This window comes from Dermacentor albipictus, chromosome 3, assembly GCF_038994185.2.
Source record: "Dermacentor albipictus isolate Rhodes 1998 colony chromosome 3, USDA_Dalb.pri_finalv2, whole genome shotgun sequence".
Classification (NCBI taxonomy): Eukaryota; Metazoa; Arthropoda; class Arachnida; order Ixodida; family Ixodidae; genus Dermacentor; species Dermacentor albipictus.
The window spans coordinates 148,449,263-148,463,837 of NC_091823.1; the positions used below are offsets into that span (position 1 = coordinate 148,449,263).

The 14,575-nt window shown below is 44.9% G+C and overlaps 1 protein-coding gene across 1 annotated transcript in view; it reads left to right on the top strand.

The window, feature by feature from the left end:
• LOC135896660 (uncharacterized) overlaps positions 1 to 14,575 on the top strand; it is a 64,573-nt gene that overhangs the window by 41,895 nt on the left and 8,103 nt on the right. Inside the window, exons 7-8 of the mRNA XM_065425145.1 lie at positions 3,284 to 3,341; positions 13,658 to 13,745. Coding sequence (XP_065281217.1) covers positions 3,284 to 3,341; positions 13,658 to 13,745 — 146 coding nt within the window. The remainder of the gene's footprint in view (positions 1 to 3,283; positions 3,342 to 13,657; positions 13,746 to 14,575) is intronic.

Sequence of the window (14,575 nt, forward strand, 5' to 3'; positions counted from 1 at the left end):
GGACAAGAACAGAAGTGACCTACGCTTTGAGGAATAAACGAGAAAGGAAGCTTGTTGCCGCCGTTTTGAAAGAGCTTGAGCTCAAAAAGTAAAGCTTTGGCTGATGCCGAGATGCAGGTATCCCTCATCCAAACAAAAATACACTCTTTGAAGCAGTGCAACACAACACTCGGGCGTCGTGCGCGGGCTGAGAGTATGTCAGGACTGTTGAGGTTGACTTTTACGAGCTGTTGAGAGAGAATCTCAATTGTGACAGAGTTCAGGCCTCATCCAACTCAGGTTGCTATCAGTTGATAGAAATAGCTCATATTAGAAAATATTTACCTTTGTATGCATCTCCTTTTTATTCGTATTTGATAATGTCCGACCCTATTTGCAATTGTTTTTGAAGACACTTTATTTGCTGTGAATTTTGCTAACCCCTGCCTTCTATTCTCTTTTTGAATAACATAAACACTGCTTCTTAGTATTAAAATTGGATTAATTTGCTTTTTTTTCATGTGCTTACTAGAGAGTGACAGCATCAGGCGATATGGTTTCAGCCCGTGTTGATATGAAACAGTTCTGCATCACTCAGGGAAATTTGCAATGGCACTCAGGGAAAACCTGGAAAACTCGGGGAATTTGTAAATGTCAACTTGGTAGACACCCTGGTGCTGTTTCCCATCTGCCAAAAACAAGTAAAAACGATCTCTGATGACGTGTTTTAGTGAAGACTTCCAAGTTTTGTGATGTTGGCGAGCACTGTTCCTTCTTGTGTGGTAGTGTTTTCCCCTACCCTGCACCTACAGTGGCCTGCATATTAAGCACTTGCATCTTCTGAAGGGCAAAAAAATGAGAACATGTCACAAAGATGCCAACAAGAGAAGAGATGAGCAGAGGAAAAAAAGAGCATGGCAGAAAGCTAGGCAAAAAGCTAGGCAGAAAGCTAGGCATAATGCATTGTTGAGGCATTAGTTTTATGTGCCAAATGCATTGCAAGATAGGTGAGTCGGCACACCTCCATGACCTGGTACTTACAATGGCACCCAATAAGCAAAGGTGCGTTACCGGCAATGTCATTCAATCAGATGACAACTGACCATGCTGCCTGTATGGCTGCTATTATTCTTTTGCAGGCAGGCCTTCGCCCAGTAAATAATAACAATATTCAAAGCCCTTTGTCACTTGCCTGGTTGCCTGTACCCATGTTGTGCCATTTCCGATCACTATTGTCAGTGCTATTTATTTATTTATTCATTTATTTAATTAGCATATTTAGGTCCATAGCAGGCTGAAGGCCTCTCCCAGTGATTCTTGATTACCCCTGTCTTCGCATCATCATACTCCATGCTATGCTTGAAGATTTTCTAATTTGGTCAATCTACCCAGTCCTCTGGTGCCCTTGACTGTTTTTTGTCCTTTGTGACATGATGTGATAGTCTGACAGACCATTTGTTATATCTGCTTTACACATTACGTGACCTGCTCAACTCCCTAATCACTCCTCTTAATCTCAGTCGAAGGATCAGCTGCCTGTGTTTGAACTCTAATTTATACTGCCATAACCCTATCTCCTGATGTTATGCCTATCATTTTTTGTTCCATTGCTCATTGCACGATCCATAGTTTCTCCTCAAGCTTCCTTGTTATCCTTTTAAGAGGAACGCTTATCTTGGGGGCTCCTACCTGAATACATGGGAGTAGATAAATTCATTTTCTCGGCAACCCCTCCATCACTTTTGATGAGATTTATTGCAGTTTAATGCTTTAACTGCCAGCAAAAGATTCTGAAATATCGTTCCATAAATGACATTCTTTCTTATTACTCATCTTGATAGGAAATGTTTTGCAGAATCAAAATATATACGGGGGGGTAGTCAATGTGGAACTTGTGTCTGAAAATACAAAGTAACTAGAACCATTTACATTCACTAGAAATGCCAGAGTTGATAGGGTTTCATATCTGTTGCAACCTCTCAATGCTAAGGTACATTTTAGAACAAGCATTTGCTTAGAAAAGCTTGCAAGTGCAGAAATTCAAATTTCTCAAAGAATGGCATTGTAGAATTAAAATAGTGCTTTTGTATTATAGATCCCAAAACATGATACAGGGCAAGTTCCCATACCACCCTTCTTACACCAGAAGCATGTTACTTTTTGAACTTTATTGCCAGTGTTGTTTCGACTTTGCAACAGACAATGCACCACCTTGTTGGATGTTCTTTGACTGCTGTAGATGGGATAAAGTCCACGAAGTGCAGCACCTTAAGACGGGCAAGGCTTGCTTCTGAAGAACATGCACACTTGAGGGGGCAACAACATGTGATTGGCAGCGGCGATTTTTATAATCCCTGCTGGAAGAACTGGACTTCGTAGGTACCTTAGTGGCCAAAGAGAGTACTCTCCAGAATGTCAAAATGGATTGGATAAACCCGAACCACTACCAGAGCTTAGAAAAGGTGCCCAAATACGTTGAGAGAGATTCGTTCTTGGCATTTTCTTGCCAAAAAAATTGTAGCCGAGTAAGACTTGTTCATAGCACTTAAAGGGTAAAAAAAAAAGAATTTATATTTAGGGACTGCAGGAAGCAAATCTTTATTTAGGCTGCCAATTTTTAAAAAAAGATTATTGAAAATTGCAAAGTTTAAGAAAAGTCAGTTGTAAAATTTACAACTCTAACTTGGAAATGAAAAACTCACAATTCTGTAAACTGCACATAATAATATGCATAAAGCAGACAAAATTGATGTATTACACACAACTGTAAAATGTGCTACTCATTTGTGAATAGATATCTTTTAAACCCCCTCAAAATGTCATAAAAATTTCACATAGGCTGTAAATTTATATTTCATATAGGCTGTAAATTTATATGTCAACTTTATCCACATGAGGTGCTCTAACAAATGCAGTTTACAGAACTGCGATATCTGTTTTTTGTGCAGATTTATCAATTTGTAAAGCATTGTGTTTCAGTCTTTCTTAAGTTACCAATGTTGAGGAAATTTAGCAAAAGATTCCATGCTAATATCAAAATTTTGCTTCCTAGAGTCACTAGAATTTATCTTTCAAATACAGCTAATTTCAATCGAACTAGTTGAACAGTTGTCTCATAAAGCATACCTGCATTTTGAGTGCACTATTTGTGCAGGACAATTAGATTTAGCCCCAAGCTAAATGCTCAAGTTTCAGCCTTACAGTTTAGTACTAGCAGGAAGTATAGATTATATGCCTTCCTATTCAAATATATGTTTGGAAATATATATTTCGCAGCATTCACACCTGGGCACCACTATTTCAGATTCCGACAATGCTGGAGCCAACCATGCTCAAGAAGCCAGCAGCAGCAGCAGTCAAGAGTGAGGGCTTTGTTGTTTTGTCACAAAGTTGCATGGCTCTATTGAAGTTAGGCATAGGTTTGTTTGTTCTTCAAGATGAAACCTCAATCGTGAAGATCATTGAGTGAGAAGTTGCCAGACATCGAAAATAAGCTTTTGTGCTCTGTCTTGTGAGTGTAGAAGTTTAATGTGTTGTGGTATTCTGCAAACTGTTCGTTGTTGCCGCTTCATGTGAGGCATTGGTTGCATCGTGCTTTTAGATAAGGTCATATTTACATCATTCTAGCTTTGTGAGGAAGGAACTGTTACACACTGTATTGAGCAAGGCAGTGCTTAATTAAACACGAGACTGAAGTGAGGGGGGCAATGACTGGCAACTGTTGATATTTGATGACGAGGTGCCATATTAAATATCAAACTGTGAAACAGTATTGCAGGAAATGGAATAACACAAAAGGACGAGGCTGTTTCAGATACCAATATGGTTCGGTAGTGGAGTTTCTGTGTAAACAGCGTAACAGAGAAGTGACCCATGACATGCCCCTCCCTGTTTCTTTGTCAATGGCAAAGGCTTCACAGATCGCTCATGCATGTCATGCATGCATGTGTGTCATGATTGCATTTTGAAGAATACAAAAGGATATACCTGAAGACGGGAGACGAGTTGATCGGTGAACAAGGAAAGCCGCAACGAGGAGCCTATGCTGAGGCTTCCTTCAGCACCACTACCTCAGTGCCGTTCATGGCCATGGCCGTGAGTGGTGGCGCTGGTTAACACTGGCCAGGGCTAGTCTTCTGCACGTACACAAATGCCCAAGAGAGTGGACGGGAGGATAATACAATTATGCTATGCGAGAAACTGACTACTTTTTCAAGGTTGAAATGTACAAATAAGTAAATGCACCACGACAGCACAATTGAGCGCAGGAGAGTATGTGAACACAAAATATGACCTATGCCTTTTGTTGCGAAGCGCTAATTCAAACCAGTTTTGATAGCATTCTTAGTTTTTTATTCTTGTCCTCCACTTTTCGATTTTTCTTTTGCATGCTGGCATATTCTCATTGATACGTAGTAGTGCAGCCTATTAGCCATAGTCTTTTCCTTGTCATCAGAGAGCATGCAAACGCAAATGTGTGTGTGTGTGTGTGTGTGTGTGTATATATATATATATATATATATATATATATATATATATATATATATATATGCTTCCTCCCCGCTTTCCTCGTTTGCGTGCGCGAGATTGAGCCGTGGTCGCCGGCTTACCCTCGCACGCTTTCACTCGCACATACCCCATACTTTCGCGTGGTTACGGTTTTATCGCCCTTTGACTTTAAACGGAACCTCAGGGCAACGGCACAATTGCACCTGGAGTGTCCATATAATTGCTATCGCAATAAAACAAATGCCTTAGGACGCTTGGGTCTTTGGGAAACAGTTAATGTCGATTCACTAGAAGCATGATTGAGGCACGACTTATACTCCTTTTTGTAGTCTCAATGGATTTCCGGTCAACAGTGCCACAAGGGCCACCAAAAACAGCAACCTGACGCATTAGCAGGCTGCGCCACAAATGCACTGGGTATGTGCAGCTTTTCAATGAACGGTTTTCACGCCAACACTTTGAGGAGCCGGGCCACGAACGCACTGGGTATGCACTGAGAACATCGCCAAATTGAATCAAGTGTGCGGCAAGCGACGAAAAGATTCTCGGCGTTCGCACGCACTGGCGCGCAATGCATTTCGGAGGCCACGCACAGGCTTCGCGGCACCAGCGCCTGGATGGCGCCGAGTGTTCTTAGGGATGCGCGAAAAAGGAATTCCGCTGCAGTAGGCGCCTCATATACAGGGTGTTTCAGCGAGCACTTTCAAAAATCTCTAAGAGTTGCCTGTGGCAGATATCACAATTCTAGCTTATGAGCCGGTCTACTCGAAGTGGCGAACAGTACTTGCACAAGAAATTGAGATCGGAAATCGACTAATTAATAAAAATTAACCAATTAAGTTTTTAACTAATTTCAATATGGCCCATATTGCAATTTATAAATTCTAGCCGTGGAGTTTGCAAGGCAGATCCACTTGGAACGAATTTTCAAGATGACACCAGTTTAGAAATAAAAATTCCCGAACTTTCTTCCTGCAAAGTGCAGGAACTTATATGTCGAAACTGGTGTCGTCCTGAGAATTCGCTCCAAGTGGATCCGCCTTGCGAAGTCCACCGCTAGAATTTGTAAATTGCAATAATGGTCATAATTAGCTAAAATTAATTAGCGAATTCTCGTTAATTAGTCAATTTTTCATTTCAATTTTTTGTACAAGTACTGTTCGCTGCTTCCTGTAGACCGGCTCATAAACTAGAATTGAGCTATCTGCCACAGGCAACGTTTAAAAAATTTTCAAAGTGTTCACTGAAACACCCTGTATAACTCGTTTTGACAGTGAACGAGAAGAATGGGGGTTAACCGAGGGGCCCGATTTTTATTAGTCATATCATGAGAAGCGAACAAACACTGACACCAAAGACAACATAGGGGAAATTACTTGTGCTTAATGAATGAAATAAAGAAACGATAAATTAATGGAAATTAAAGTGGATGAAAAAACAACTTGCCGCAGGTGGGTACCGAACCCACAACCTTCGCATTTCGCGTGCGATGCTCTACCAATTGAGCTACCGCGGCGCTGTTTCCCCATCCACTTTCTTGGGTATATATGTGTCCTAGTAGAACCTGTAGGGTTCTCCTCCCGTGCTCTTGGGACAAAGGAACGACAACACAGTAGTGCAAACAATCACAAGGGCATTTATTGCACCTTTCATAGATCAATGCCTGCTAGATGAGTTGCTATCCACAAAACATGCCGATGGGCGTGCGACAAATCTAGACTTGTGACTCACCGCGACCGCATAGCGAGCGAATATGTTCGCCCCATGCTGGATCCCAACGCCTGGTCGTTCGCGTGTACGGTCACGCGAACGGTGGCGCATTCCAAGGCGGCCACGCGAGACGGTCTCGCAGAAGCATGGGTCGGCGCACGCGCGGCACAGCACGTCCGTCCCGCTTGCTTCCCGAACCCCCCAAGAGAGCAAGCACCTTCCTTTCGGCGCCCAAGTAACCGCGCCTGTCGGCGGCGTTAGCAGCGCAACACTCGCGCCATCTCTCGCGCTGCGCTTCAACCACATCGACCGCCGCGGGCGTCATGCAAACCACGCGGGAAAGCGGGATTGCAGGAGATGGGGGAAAACAAGATATCTGGGGACGCGCGAGAGTCGCGCATCCCCACAAACCCTGGGAGTGTTAGCCAGCGTTACCACTCACAGACCTTGGCGGCGGACGTTGAACGTCCTTAATGCCGCAGGCGTCACGAAAACGTGATCTTTTTGGGTGCAGGCAACTGGTCAATACACCCACATATGCTACCTGAAGGCATCAATGTAGCCGGATTCGAGACCCTCGTTATGTAATGAACGAGAAGAAAGGGGGTTAACCGAGGGGCCCAATCTTTATTAGTCATATCATGAGAAGCCAACAAACACTGACACCAAGGGCAACATAGGGGAAATTACTTGTGCTTAATGAATGAAATAAAGAAACGATAAATTAATGGAAATTAAAGTGGATGAAAAAACAACTTGTCCCACATGGGAACCGAACGTGGCTGGCCCCGGTTGGGGTGGTCACGTGCGCTGAGCGAGCACGCACGCTGCCGGTGCGGTTGTGGGCTTAATTGTAAGATGGCCGAGTCTCTCGAAATAGGGGGCAGGTCACGGCTGGCCCCGAGCTGGAAGCGCTTTCGTGCTTCACAGATCTCGGGTAGGTGAGGGGCCAACACAACACACTGCCGCTCATTTTTTTATGGCATTAGTATTCTTAGGGTTAAATTATGATGTTTGACGTGCCAAAACCACGATCTTATTATGAGGCACGCAGTAGTGGGAAACTCCGGAAAATTTCGGCCTACTGGTGTTCTCTAACGTGCACGTAAATTCCGAGTGCACATACGTGCTACTGGGAATGTGCTGCTATATTGGTTCAATGCTGACGCATTACCGTCTACAGTCAACGTGAGACGAGTTCCGCCGCAATTTTCTTTCTTTTGCTCGGTACCGGATGCGTACGTTGAATTCTGCCGATGCTGCAACATGCGAGGAGAAACGAACAGACGAGAGGAAAAAGAGGGGACTACTGACTACCGCTGATGGAACTCGAGTGCTATTGGCGCGCATGTGGTCACGTGACCAGCCATCCTCCAACCACGCGGCTAGTGCTTTGGGTTCGGTATGAGAGGGCGCATGTTTACAGCCGTAGCACTGAAGGGACACACTCCGTGTTTCAGTATAGTATATGGCGCCAATTCTTTCTTCCGCGCTTATTTCGGCGGAACGGAATTTACGTTTACAGTGCCATATGGTGCTAAGAGATTATTCAGCATGCGAAAAAAAAAATACATACCGTCAAGCGGGTGGTGCACAAGCTGGGACCGCCGAGGCTGTAGCGAGGCTATGAAGTTACGAGCGTTTCTTTTTCTGCATTCTTTGTGGTCTCTTTGGGTGACTGCGATGCGAAAAACACAAAATTACAGCAAGTTTGAATGTTTGTATCACAGTGCATTGCGGGACGCATGAGACAGAGACAATGCTACGCGCCACGATGCGGGAAATTAACGAAGGGTGCAGCCATAATGACTGACTTGCGTTGTACGAGTGATAAAACACAGACGCTGCTCAAGTTCAGCCAGCAAAGATTTGCTGGTTAGTGGCAAAGGTTCTTGAACCGTAATGTTACGCAGACCCACATTTCACGTCGCATAGATGGCCACAGCTACTGAGCTGCAAGGTACGATGCCTTCTTGGGTTTCACGTGCCACTAGTGATGGCGCTCGGCCAACACCCTCTAGTGGACTTTAGGAGGTGTTGTCTCGGCTCCTTTCCTCCTCGCCTTAGCTTTCGCTCTCGCCTGTGTGTATCGCGGGGACTCGAAATACGCGTACCGGACATAGTGCAAACACCCGATATAATGCGAAATAAGGCGGCTCGTGGCGGCAAGCGATTGATGCACGCGAGCTCAAACACCGCGGCGTTGTCATGCATCCTCATTCATCGCTTTCGTGCCATTGGGATCATTCCTTCGTTGTCCTGTCACCGTGATACCTACGCCGTTTCCACTCTGTCGCTGCATTGCGTTGTCACGATGCCGTCATCTTCATGCCATCGTGTGGTCGTTCTATTGTGATTCAATCTTCGTCGTACATGTCACGTGCATGATCGCGCTGAACAGGGAGAGTTAGAGAAACAAGGAAAGACGGAGGTTAATAAGACTGACGTTAGGCTTGCTACTCTGCGCAGGAGATAAGGCACGAGGGATTAAAAGGAGAAGGCAGAGAGAGATAGTTCAACAAATTTATGTTGAGCGAGGTGGCTCTCAGCGGAAATGTCATTCTGGGTTGTGCGGGCTCCACTTGCAAATGATCGCTAAGCAACAATAGCTTTCTACAGAAACACCAATGGAAGTTTTGCTTAAAGCCATCTCCACGGGCCCCCGGGATATCCGCAGATGTTTTACTCGTTTCTTTTCTTTTCTTTTTGTATACATAGCAAGCTTGCACGTGATGTCACATCCGTCGTCCGTTCTGACCATCTGCCATCGCTGTGTACCTCGCTTGTATGGCGCTGTGTGTTCGCCGTTCGATTCGATGCATACGCGCCGCCGCACGCTTATGGTCTTATAACAGCTGTGCATTTACAAAAGTTCGAAGCCCCGAATTTGGCCCTTCGTACGTGGACGGGCTTGTGTTGGGGAGCGCGGGCTCGCTATGAAGACGCGTCCACGCCTTGTCCGGCGGACGCGGACAAGGTGCATCGTCGGTGTGAACGCGACTTCAGCACCCGAGGTGCTGCCAGCCACGACGCACGAGGATATGATTATAATTGCGTCGTGTTGTCTGTGAACTACTTCACTCTGCACTCTGCAAGAAATGAATACCCGCAAAACGCTGCAGGTTCACAATTATTTTGGGTGAGGAATCTGGTAGCCAAGCATCTGTGTCTTAATTGTAACCGTCCTCAGCGAAATCAGTGAAAGCAACTTCCTCCGCGTGCGCCAGTGAAAACTTTCTCGACTCATTATTATTTGAGTTGCTCCGTTCACAGACGGCCTGCTTCTCACACAGGTTCAACCGAGCGGGCACAATTGTTTTTTTTCCTTCGTGTGCGTGTAAAACACAAATCAAGCGTTCGCTGCTTTTCGCGAATTTTGGTTTTCCAGTGCCTTCACTTAAATCTGGAAAAAAAGGTTTGTTCGTGTTCTGGGACTGCTCCCGATTTATCGGAGTTTCCGAGCTAGCCCTCGGCATTACCTTTTTTTTCTTCCCCCGACAGCACAGGTGTTCGTTCGCGCTCCCCTGTTATAACTCAATAAACGGTGCAGACCTATACATGCCTGGTGCTGCAATAGTTTGGCTTCTTGGCAGTGTTACTTATTGCGCGGCAACCAAAAAGCTTGCGCAGAGACCGCGACGCGAGAAGCGACGGCATATCAACGCAGCAGCGCGAGTGTATGCCCGTGCGATGCAGTAGCTGCGTGCAGGTACCCAGCATTGGTGGAGGCGCTCGCAGAACTGACAGGAAGGTGACGCGCTTGCAAACTATGTACAGCGCACTTTTGGCGATCCCACTTTGTGCCGGTGAGCGCCTGCACATTTGGATGGATAGAGCTGTAGTATTCTTTTATAACTTGACGTATGAGCACATGCGTGCTGCGGGATACCGCTAACCGTTAATGTAAACTTGTAAAAGAAACCACATTTCATTTAAAACGTTGCACCGAGACTATACCGTCACGCAGCACAATACATCACGGGCAAGATGAGCTCGTAGCCATTACTAACTTATTTCTAATGCACTCGAAATTGCTATAGCGTTAGTAATTAGCTAGTAACGAGCTAGTAACTGTCTGTCAGAAATCGTTACTGCCGCCGTTACTAACAATTTGTTTTCGATTACTACCTTTATACTAACTCTTTTCAAGGAATTGTAAAGGTAGACTCAGTAGCGAAGGATACTTCATTAGGTTGCCCAGCCATGATCCTCAATTTTCCACGTCATGTAAGTGCCACTCGCCGCTCTCGTTCGCACAATGAAACAAGGGCGAATCCCGAAGCAAAACAACACAGATGGCGCTTTTTTATCCCGGTCAATCTGCAACAGCATGCCGGCCAACTTTTGCGATAAAAAAGGTACACATCCTTGAAATCCTTGCAAATCCTTCGATTTGGAAGGGGGGAGGGGGTATTCAAAGTGTACTTAACAATTCTTGAAGATAAATCTGATCTTTGAATCCTTTGAGAACTGGGGTTGTAGAGCGACTCGTGCACAGCAGAACTTTCAAAGTGACGAACTGTCTGTTATTTTGCTTGTTTGCTCTCGTCGTGGCCATTATTGCTCTACGTTAAGGTCTTGGGCTCTAGAAATACCTGGAGAAAAGCTTAAGTTTCAGCCATTTGACTGGGACGGTGCCCAGTATTGTCACTGGGTGAAGCTAGACCCTGCTAACCATAATCGAAAGATGCGTGCCATTTACAGGGTACTAAAGAAATTTTGCGCCAAAACAGCACACACAAGAAAGACGACGACGTATAATTTGTTAGGAAAACGTCGTTTCATGCACTGAAGCACACAAGTAACTGGAACGTCAATGCATTTCCACGCAAAGTTCGGGAATTTATATCTCGAAACTGTTGTCGTCCTGACAAAATTCGTTCCAAGTTGATCCGCCTTGCGAAGTCCACTACTAGAATTTGCAAACTGCAGTATGGGTCACAATATAATTAGCTAAAAGTTAATTAGTGAATTCTTGTAAACTAGTCAATTTTCCATTTCGATTTTCTGTGCAAGTAGTGTCCGCCACTTCGAGTAGACCGGCTCATAAACTACAATTGAGCTATCTGCCACAGGCAACCTTTAAAAATATTGAGTGTTCGCTGAAACACCCTGTACATATACGCCTGGTATATGTACTTTGTTTTCCATATGCACAATACAGATTGTATTGTATTGTATTGTATAAACCTGAAGGCTATTATAACATCACTACATTGGGCAAGCCGACTTTGAAAGGCCAGTTAAAGAGCACGAAGCACATCTCCAACTCAGCAGCAGCTAAGCTGCAAAAAAAGTGCAGCTAGAAGGAGATTTGAATATTTGTTCATATGATGTTCGTTTCGCCTTCCTTGAATTTTAGCCTTTAGAATCCTTGAGTTGCTTTAATTATACTTACATTTTGAACCTAGTCTGTTGAACCCTGCAATGTTATCGTAAAATTCCAGATTTTCGGACCTTTTTTACAGTTGTATTGACGCGAGTAATTTGGCGATTTTTCATTCATTCTTATAGTATAGGGAAAAACTGGTTTCAAAAGATTACAAAGGCTGTCGCGTACCGATTTTACAGAGCCTGATTTTTCGGACCCGTCGATTATTCGGACCTAGCTGCAGCAACGAAACCAACTTATAAAATCAATGTATAACGGGAAAAGTAATTTTGGTTGCTTTTACGTTTATAAATAAATGTCATAACCATTTCTATTTGTATGGGGCGAAGATCATTCTTGTTGAGACTACATAAAGCGGTGTAACTATCCACAGTGTCCTTACGCAGAACAAAGCCTGCGAAACGTTACCAATCAGTATGTTAAACAATCAGTCAATTCAAATTCAAATTCTTTATTTTCCAAAACAAGTTTTGTGGTTGACAGGGCTAAAAGCTGTTGTCTGCAGCTTGACAGAGGCCCGGACACCATATTCAAGGCAGGGCTTGACCTCGATGTGAATGTCGAACCGTTAAACAAAAACGTAGTTAGTATAATTAACCAGATTTTAGTATTTTGCTTCAACTGTAGCATTCTTCACATTCTAAGTTTGGCACGTCTGCAGTTGTAGTATACAGTCGGCACACTTGCATGTGACGAATTGTTTGTTATGGATTGAGCCTACTTGTAATCAGTTGCATCTTTGGCAGATCTGTAATTGATCGATTAGTTACTTAACTCGGTAACGCCGACTGTAGTTGATTTCATTTCTTCAGTAACCGATTACTTGTAACCAGTTACGCTATTGGCGAAAGAAGCTGTAGCGGGCAATGCAGTACTTACATTTGGCGAGAACTACAACAGAACGCCCGCAGTCGTTTTCACGCAGCAGCATGAATACTCGGCATGAATAGGCATGAATACTCGGTACTCACTATGCTCATTCTAGCAGCCATCGTCATCTTCCTCGGCCCCCTTTCATATACAGATGAAACTCGATTTAACGAAGTGATGACTTCGCTCGAGTTATTTCGTTAAATCGGGAAGTTCGGAAAATAGAGTAAGGCATTTTTCGGTCCTTCGAAATCTAAAGTTGTAACGTAGCGACACTCGGAAGGTACCGCGGCATAGCATTTGTCGCTAACCCATGCATGCGCGTGTAAAAAGTCCGCGAGGGCGGCCCAACTATCGCCGCCTCTATAGCGCCATCTGGTACGTAAGAACGCTAGCGACTGCCGAGTCCGTTGTTCCGTGCATGGGCGCGGCGTGCAGCCTCGGCAAAATAAAGCTAGGCTCGTGACTATGGCGCCTAGTTGTTATAACGTGATAGCATTATAGCGCACACTCGAAGAAAAACCCGTCTGCGTCAAAATTAGAAAGAAATCAGAGGTTTTTTTACTCATTTATTTCTGGAAAAGGTTTCTGGAATTTCGGAAAAAAGGTTTCTGGAATAGCAGCCAGATATAAGAACAAGTCGCCGTAAAAGTCAGACGGGGTAACGAAGGAGTCTCATCGGTGAATCTTTTTAAATATTTTTGAAACCTCGAAAAGCCAAACGCAATGAAATTTTGGACCTCGGAAAGCGCCGAGTTTCATATAGTGCACGTATGCAGCGGCCTCCTTGTAGAACTCGGCGTTTGAAGTACGAGTGCGAATGTCACGGAAAGCTCGAAAAAAGAAAGAAGAGTCGGTTTTGATCAACTTGAACGCTGTCATACTGTTCGCCGAAGATGAAGCAGAGCCCGGAATTCAACTTGGCATCCGAGATCCGGTGGCACTCGCGATGCGCTGAATATCTTGGAGGGTGGTTCTGGAATTCGCGTTACGTATACTTACTCATGTACAAACCCTTTAGCCAAAGTAAAGAAAGAAAATTTTTTCAGATGGCTCTTAAACGTTTATAATATTTGAGGTACCCAAGGCATATGGGAAGGATTAAGGGTTGGGCTAGTTGGTATGGGTTCATTTTGGTGCAGTGCGCGCTACACGAAGTAAACTTGCGTCTTGCACATGTATCGTGACTACGTGCAGGGAGCCTGTGAAGTACCACAACAGCCCCGTGCGCAAGAAGGCGGATCGCCAGCGGCTACCGGCGCACGACTGCAAGGAGTGCCAGGAGGTGAGGCTTGCGCTGCCGCGCCTTGCATGTGTGCCTCTCGTCTGCTCTCCCCATGGGAAGGCGGGTGGGGTGGGGGGATGGGGAATCCGCAGGTTATGTTAGCTTGGTGATGGTTGGCGACCCGTGGAAGGGATTGAAAAAATACGGGGTCAGGAAATGGCTACAATAGAACATCTGCCGGCCATCGCCTGGAAGCTTATTCGGGAGAAACATGCTGGCCCCTGGTCGCAGCATCGTTGTAATTGTTTAGCGCTTCCTGGGTATCGGGGCCCGCATTCACACACGAAGAAATTTTACGCTAGAATTGTGCGTACGTGCAAGTGACAGCCAATCCTGATGCTGGACGCATTATTAGCGATGATCACGGGCCAATGACAAAGCACTGACGAACGAAAAGCTTTGCGAATTCGGCACCAGATATTCACGTTATGACTGTGGCGTAGTGAAACCTTTTTTGAAAACCGTGCATGAAAAGAACCGTGATCGCTCTCGCCGTAAACTGCATTCATCCGCACCTCCTTTCCCTCCTCGTTGACGTATGTCCTGTCGTATAACTTCTCGCATGATATCGCAGCCCTTGTTTCTTTTGTATATGCGGTATTGAATCGGCGGGTGTTTAGGTAATCGGGTCCACCGCGACAGTGACTCAGAAATTCATTTAAAAGGTGCAAGTAATTCGAATAATGCCTTGCCCACTTATATATATTACTTCTTACAGAATAGCGGCGGAGACGTACACGTCAACAGCAGTGTCGGTGGCGCCACCTTGCGATGTCGAGTTAAACCAGAGCGCATAGAGCTATTACAGCAAGACGCTGCAATGAAGTTTA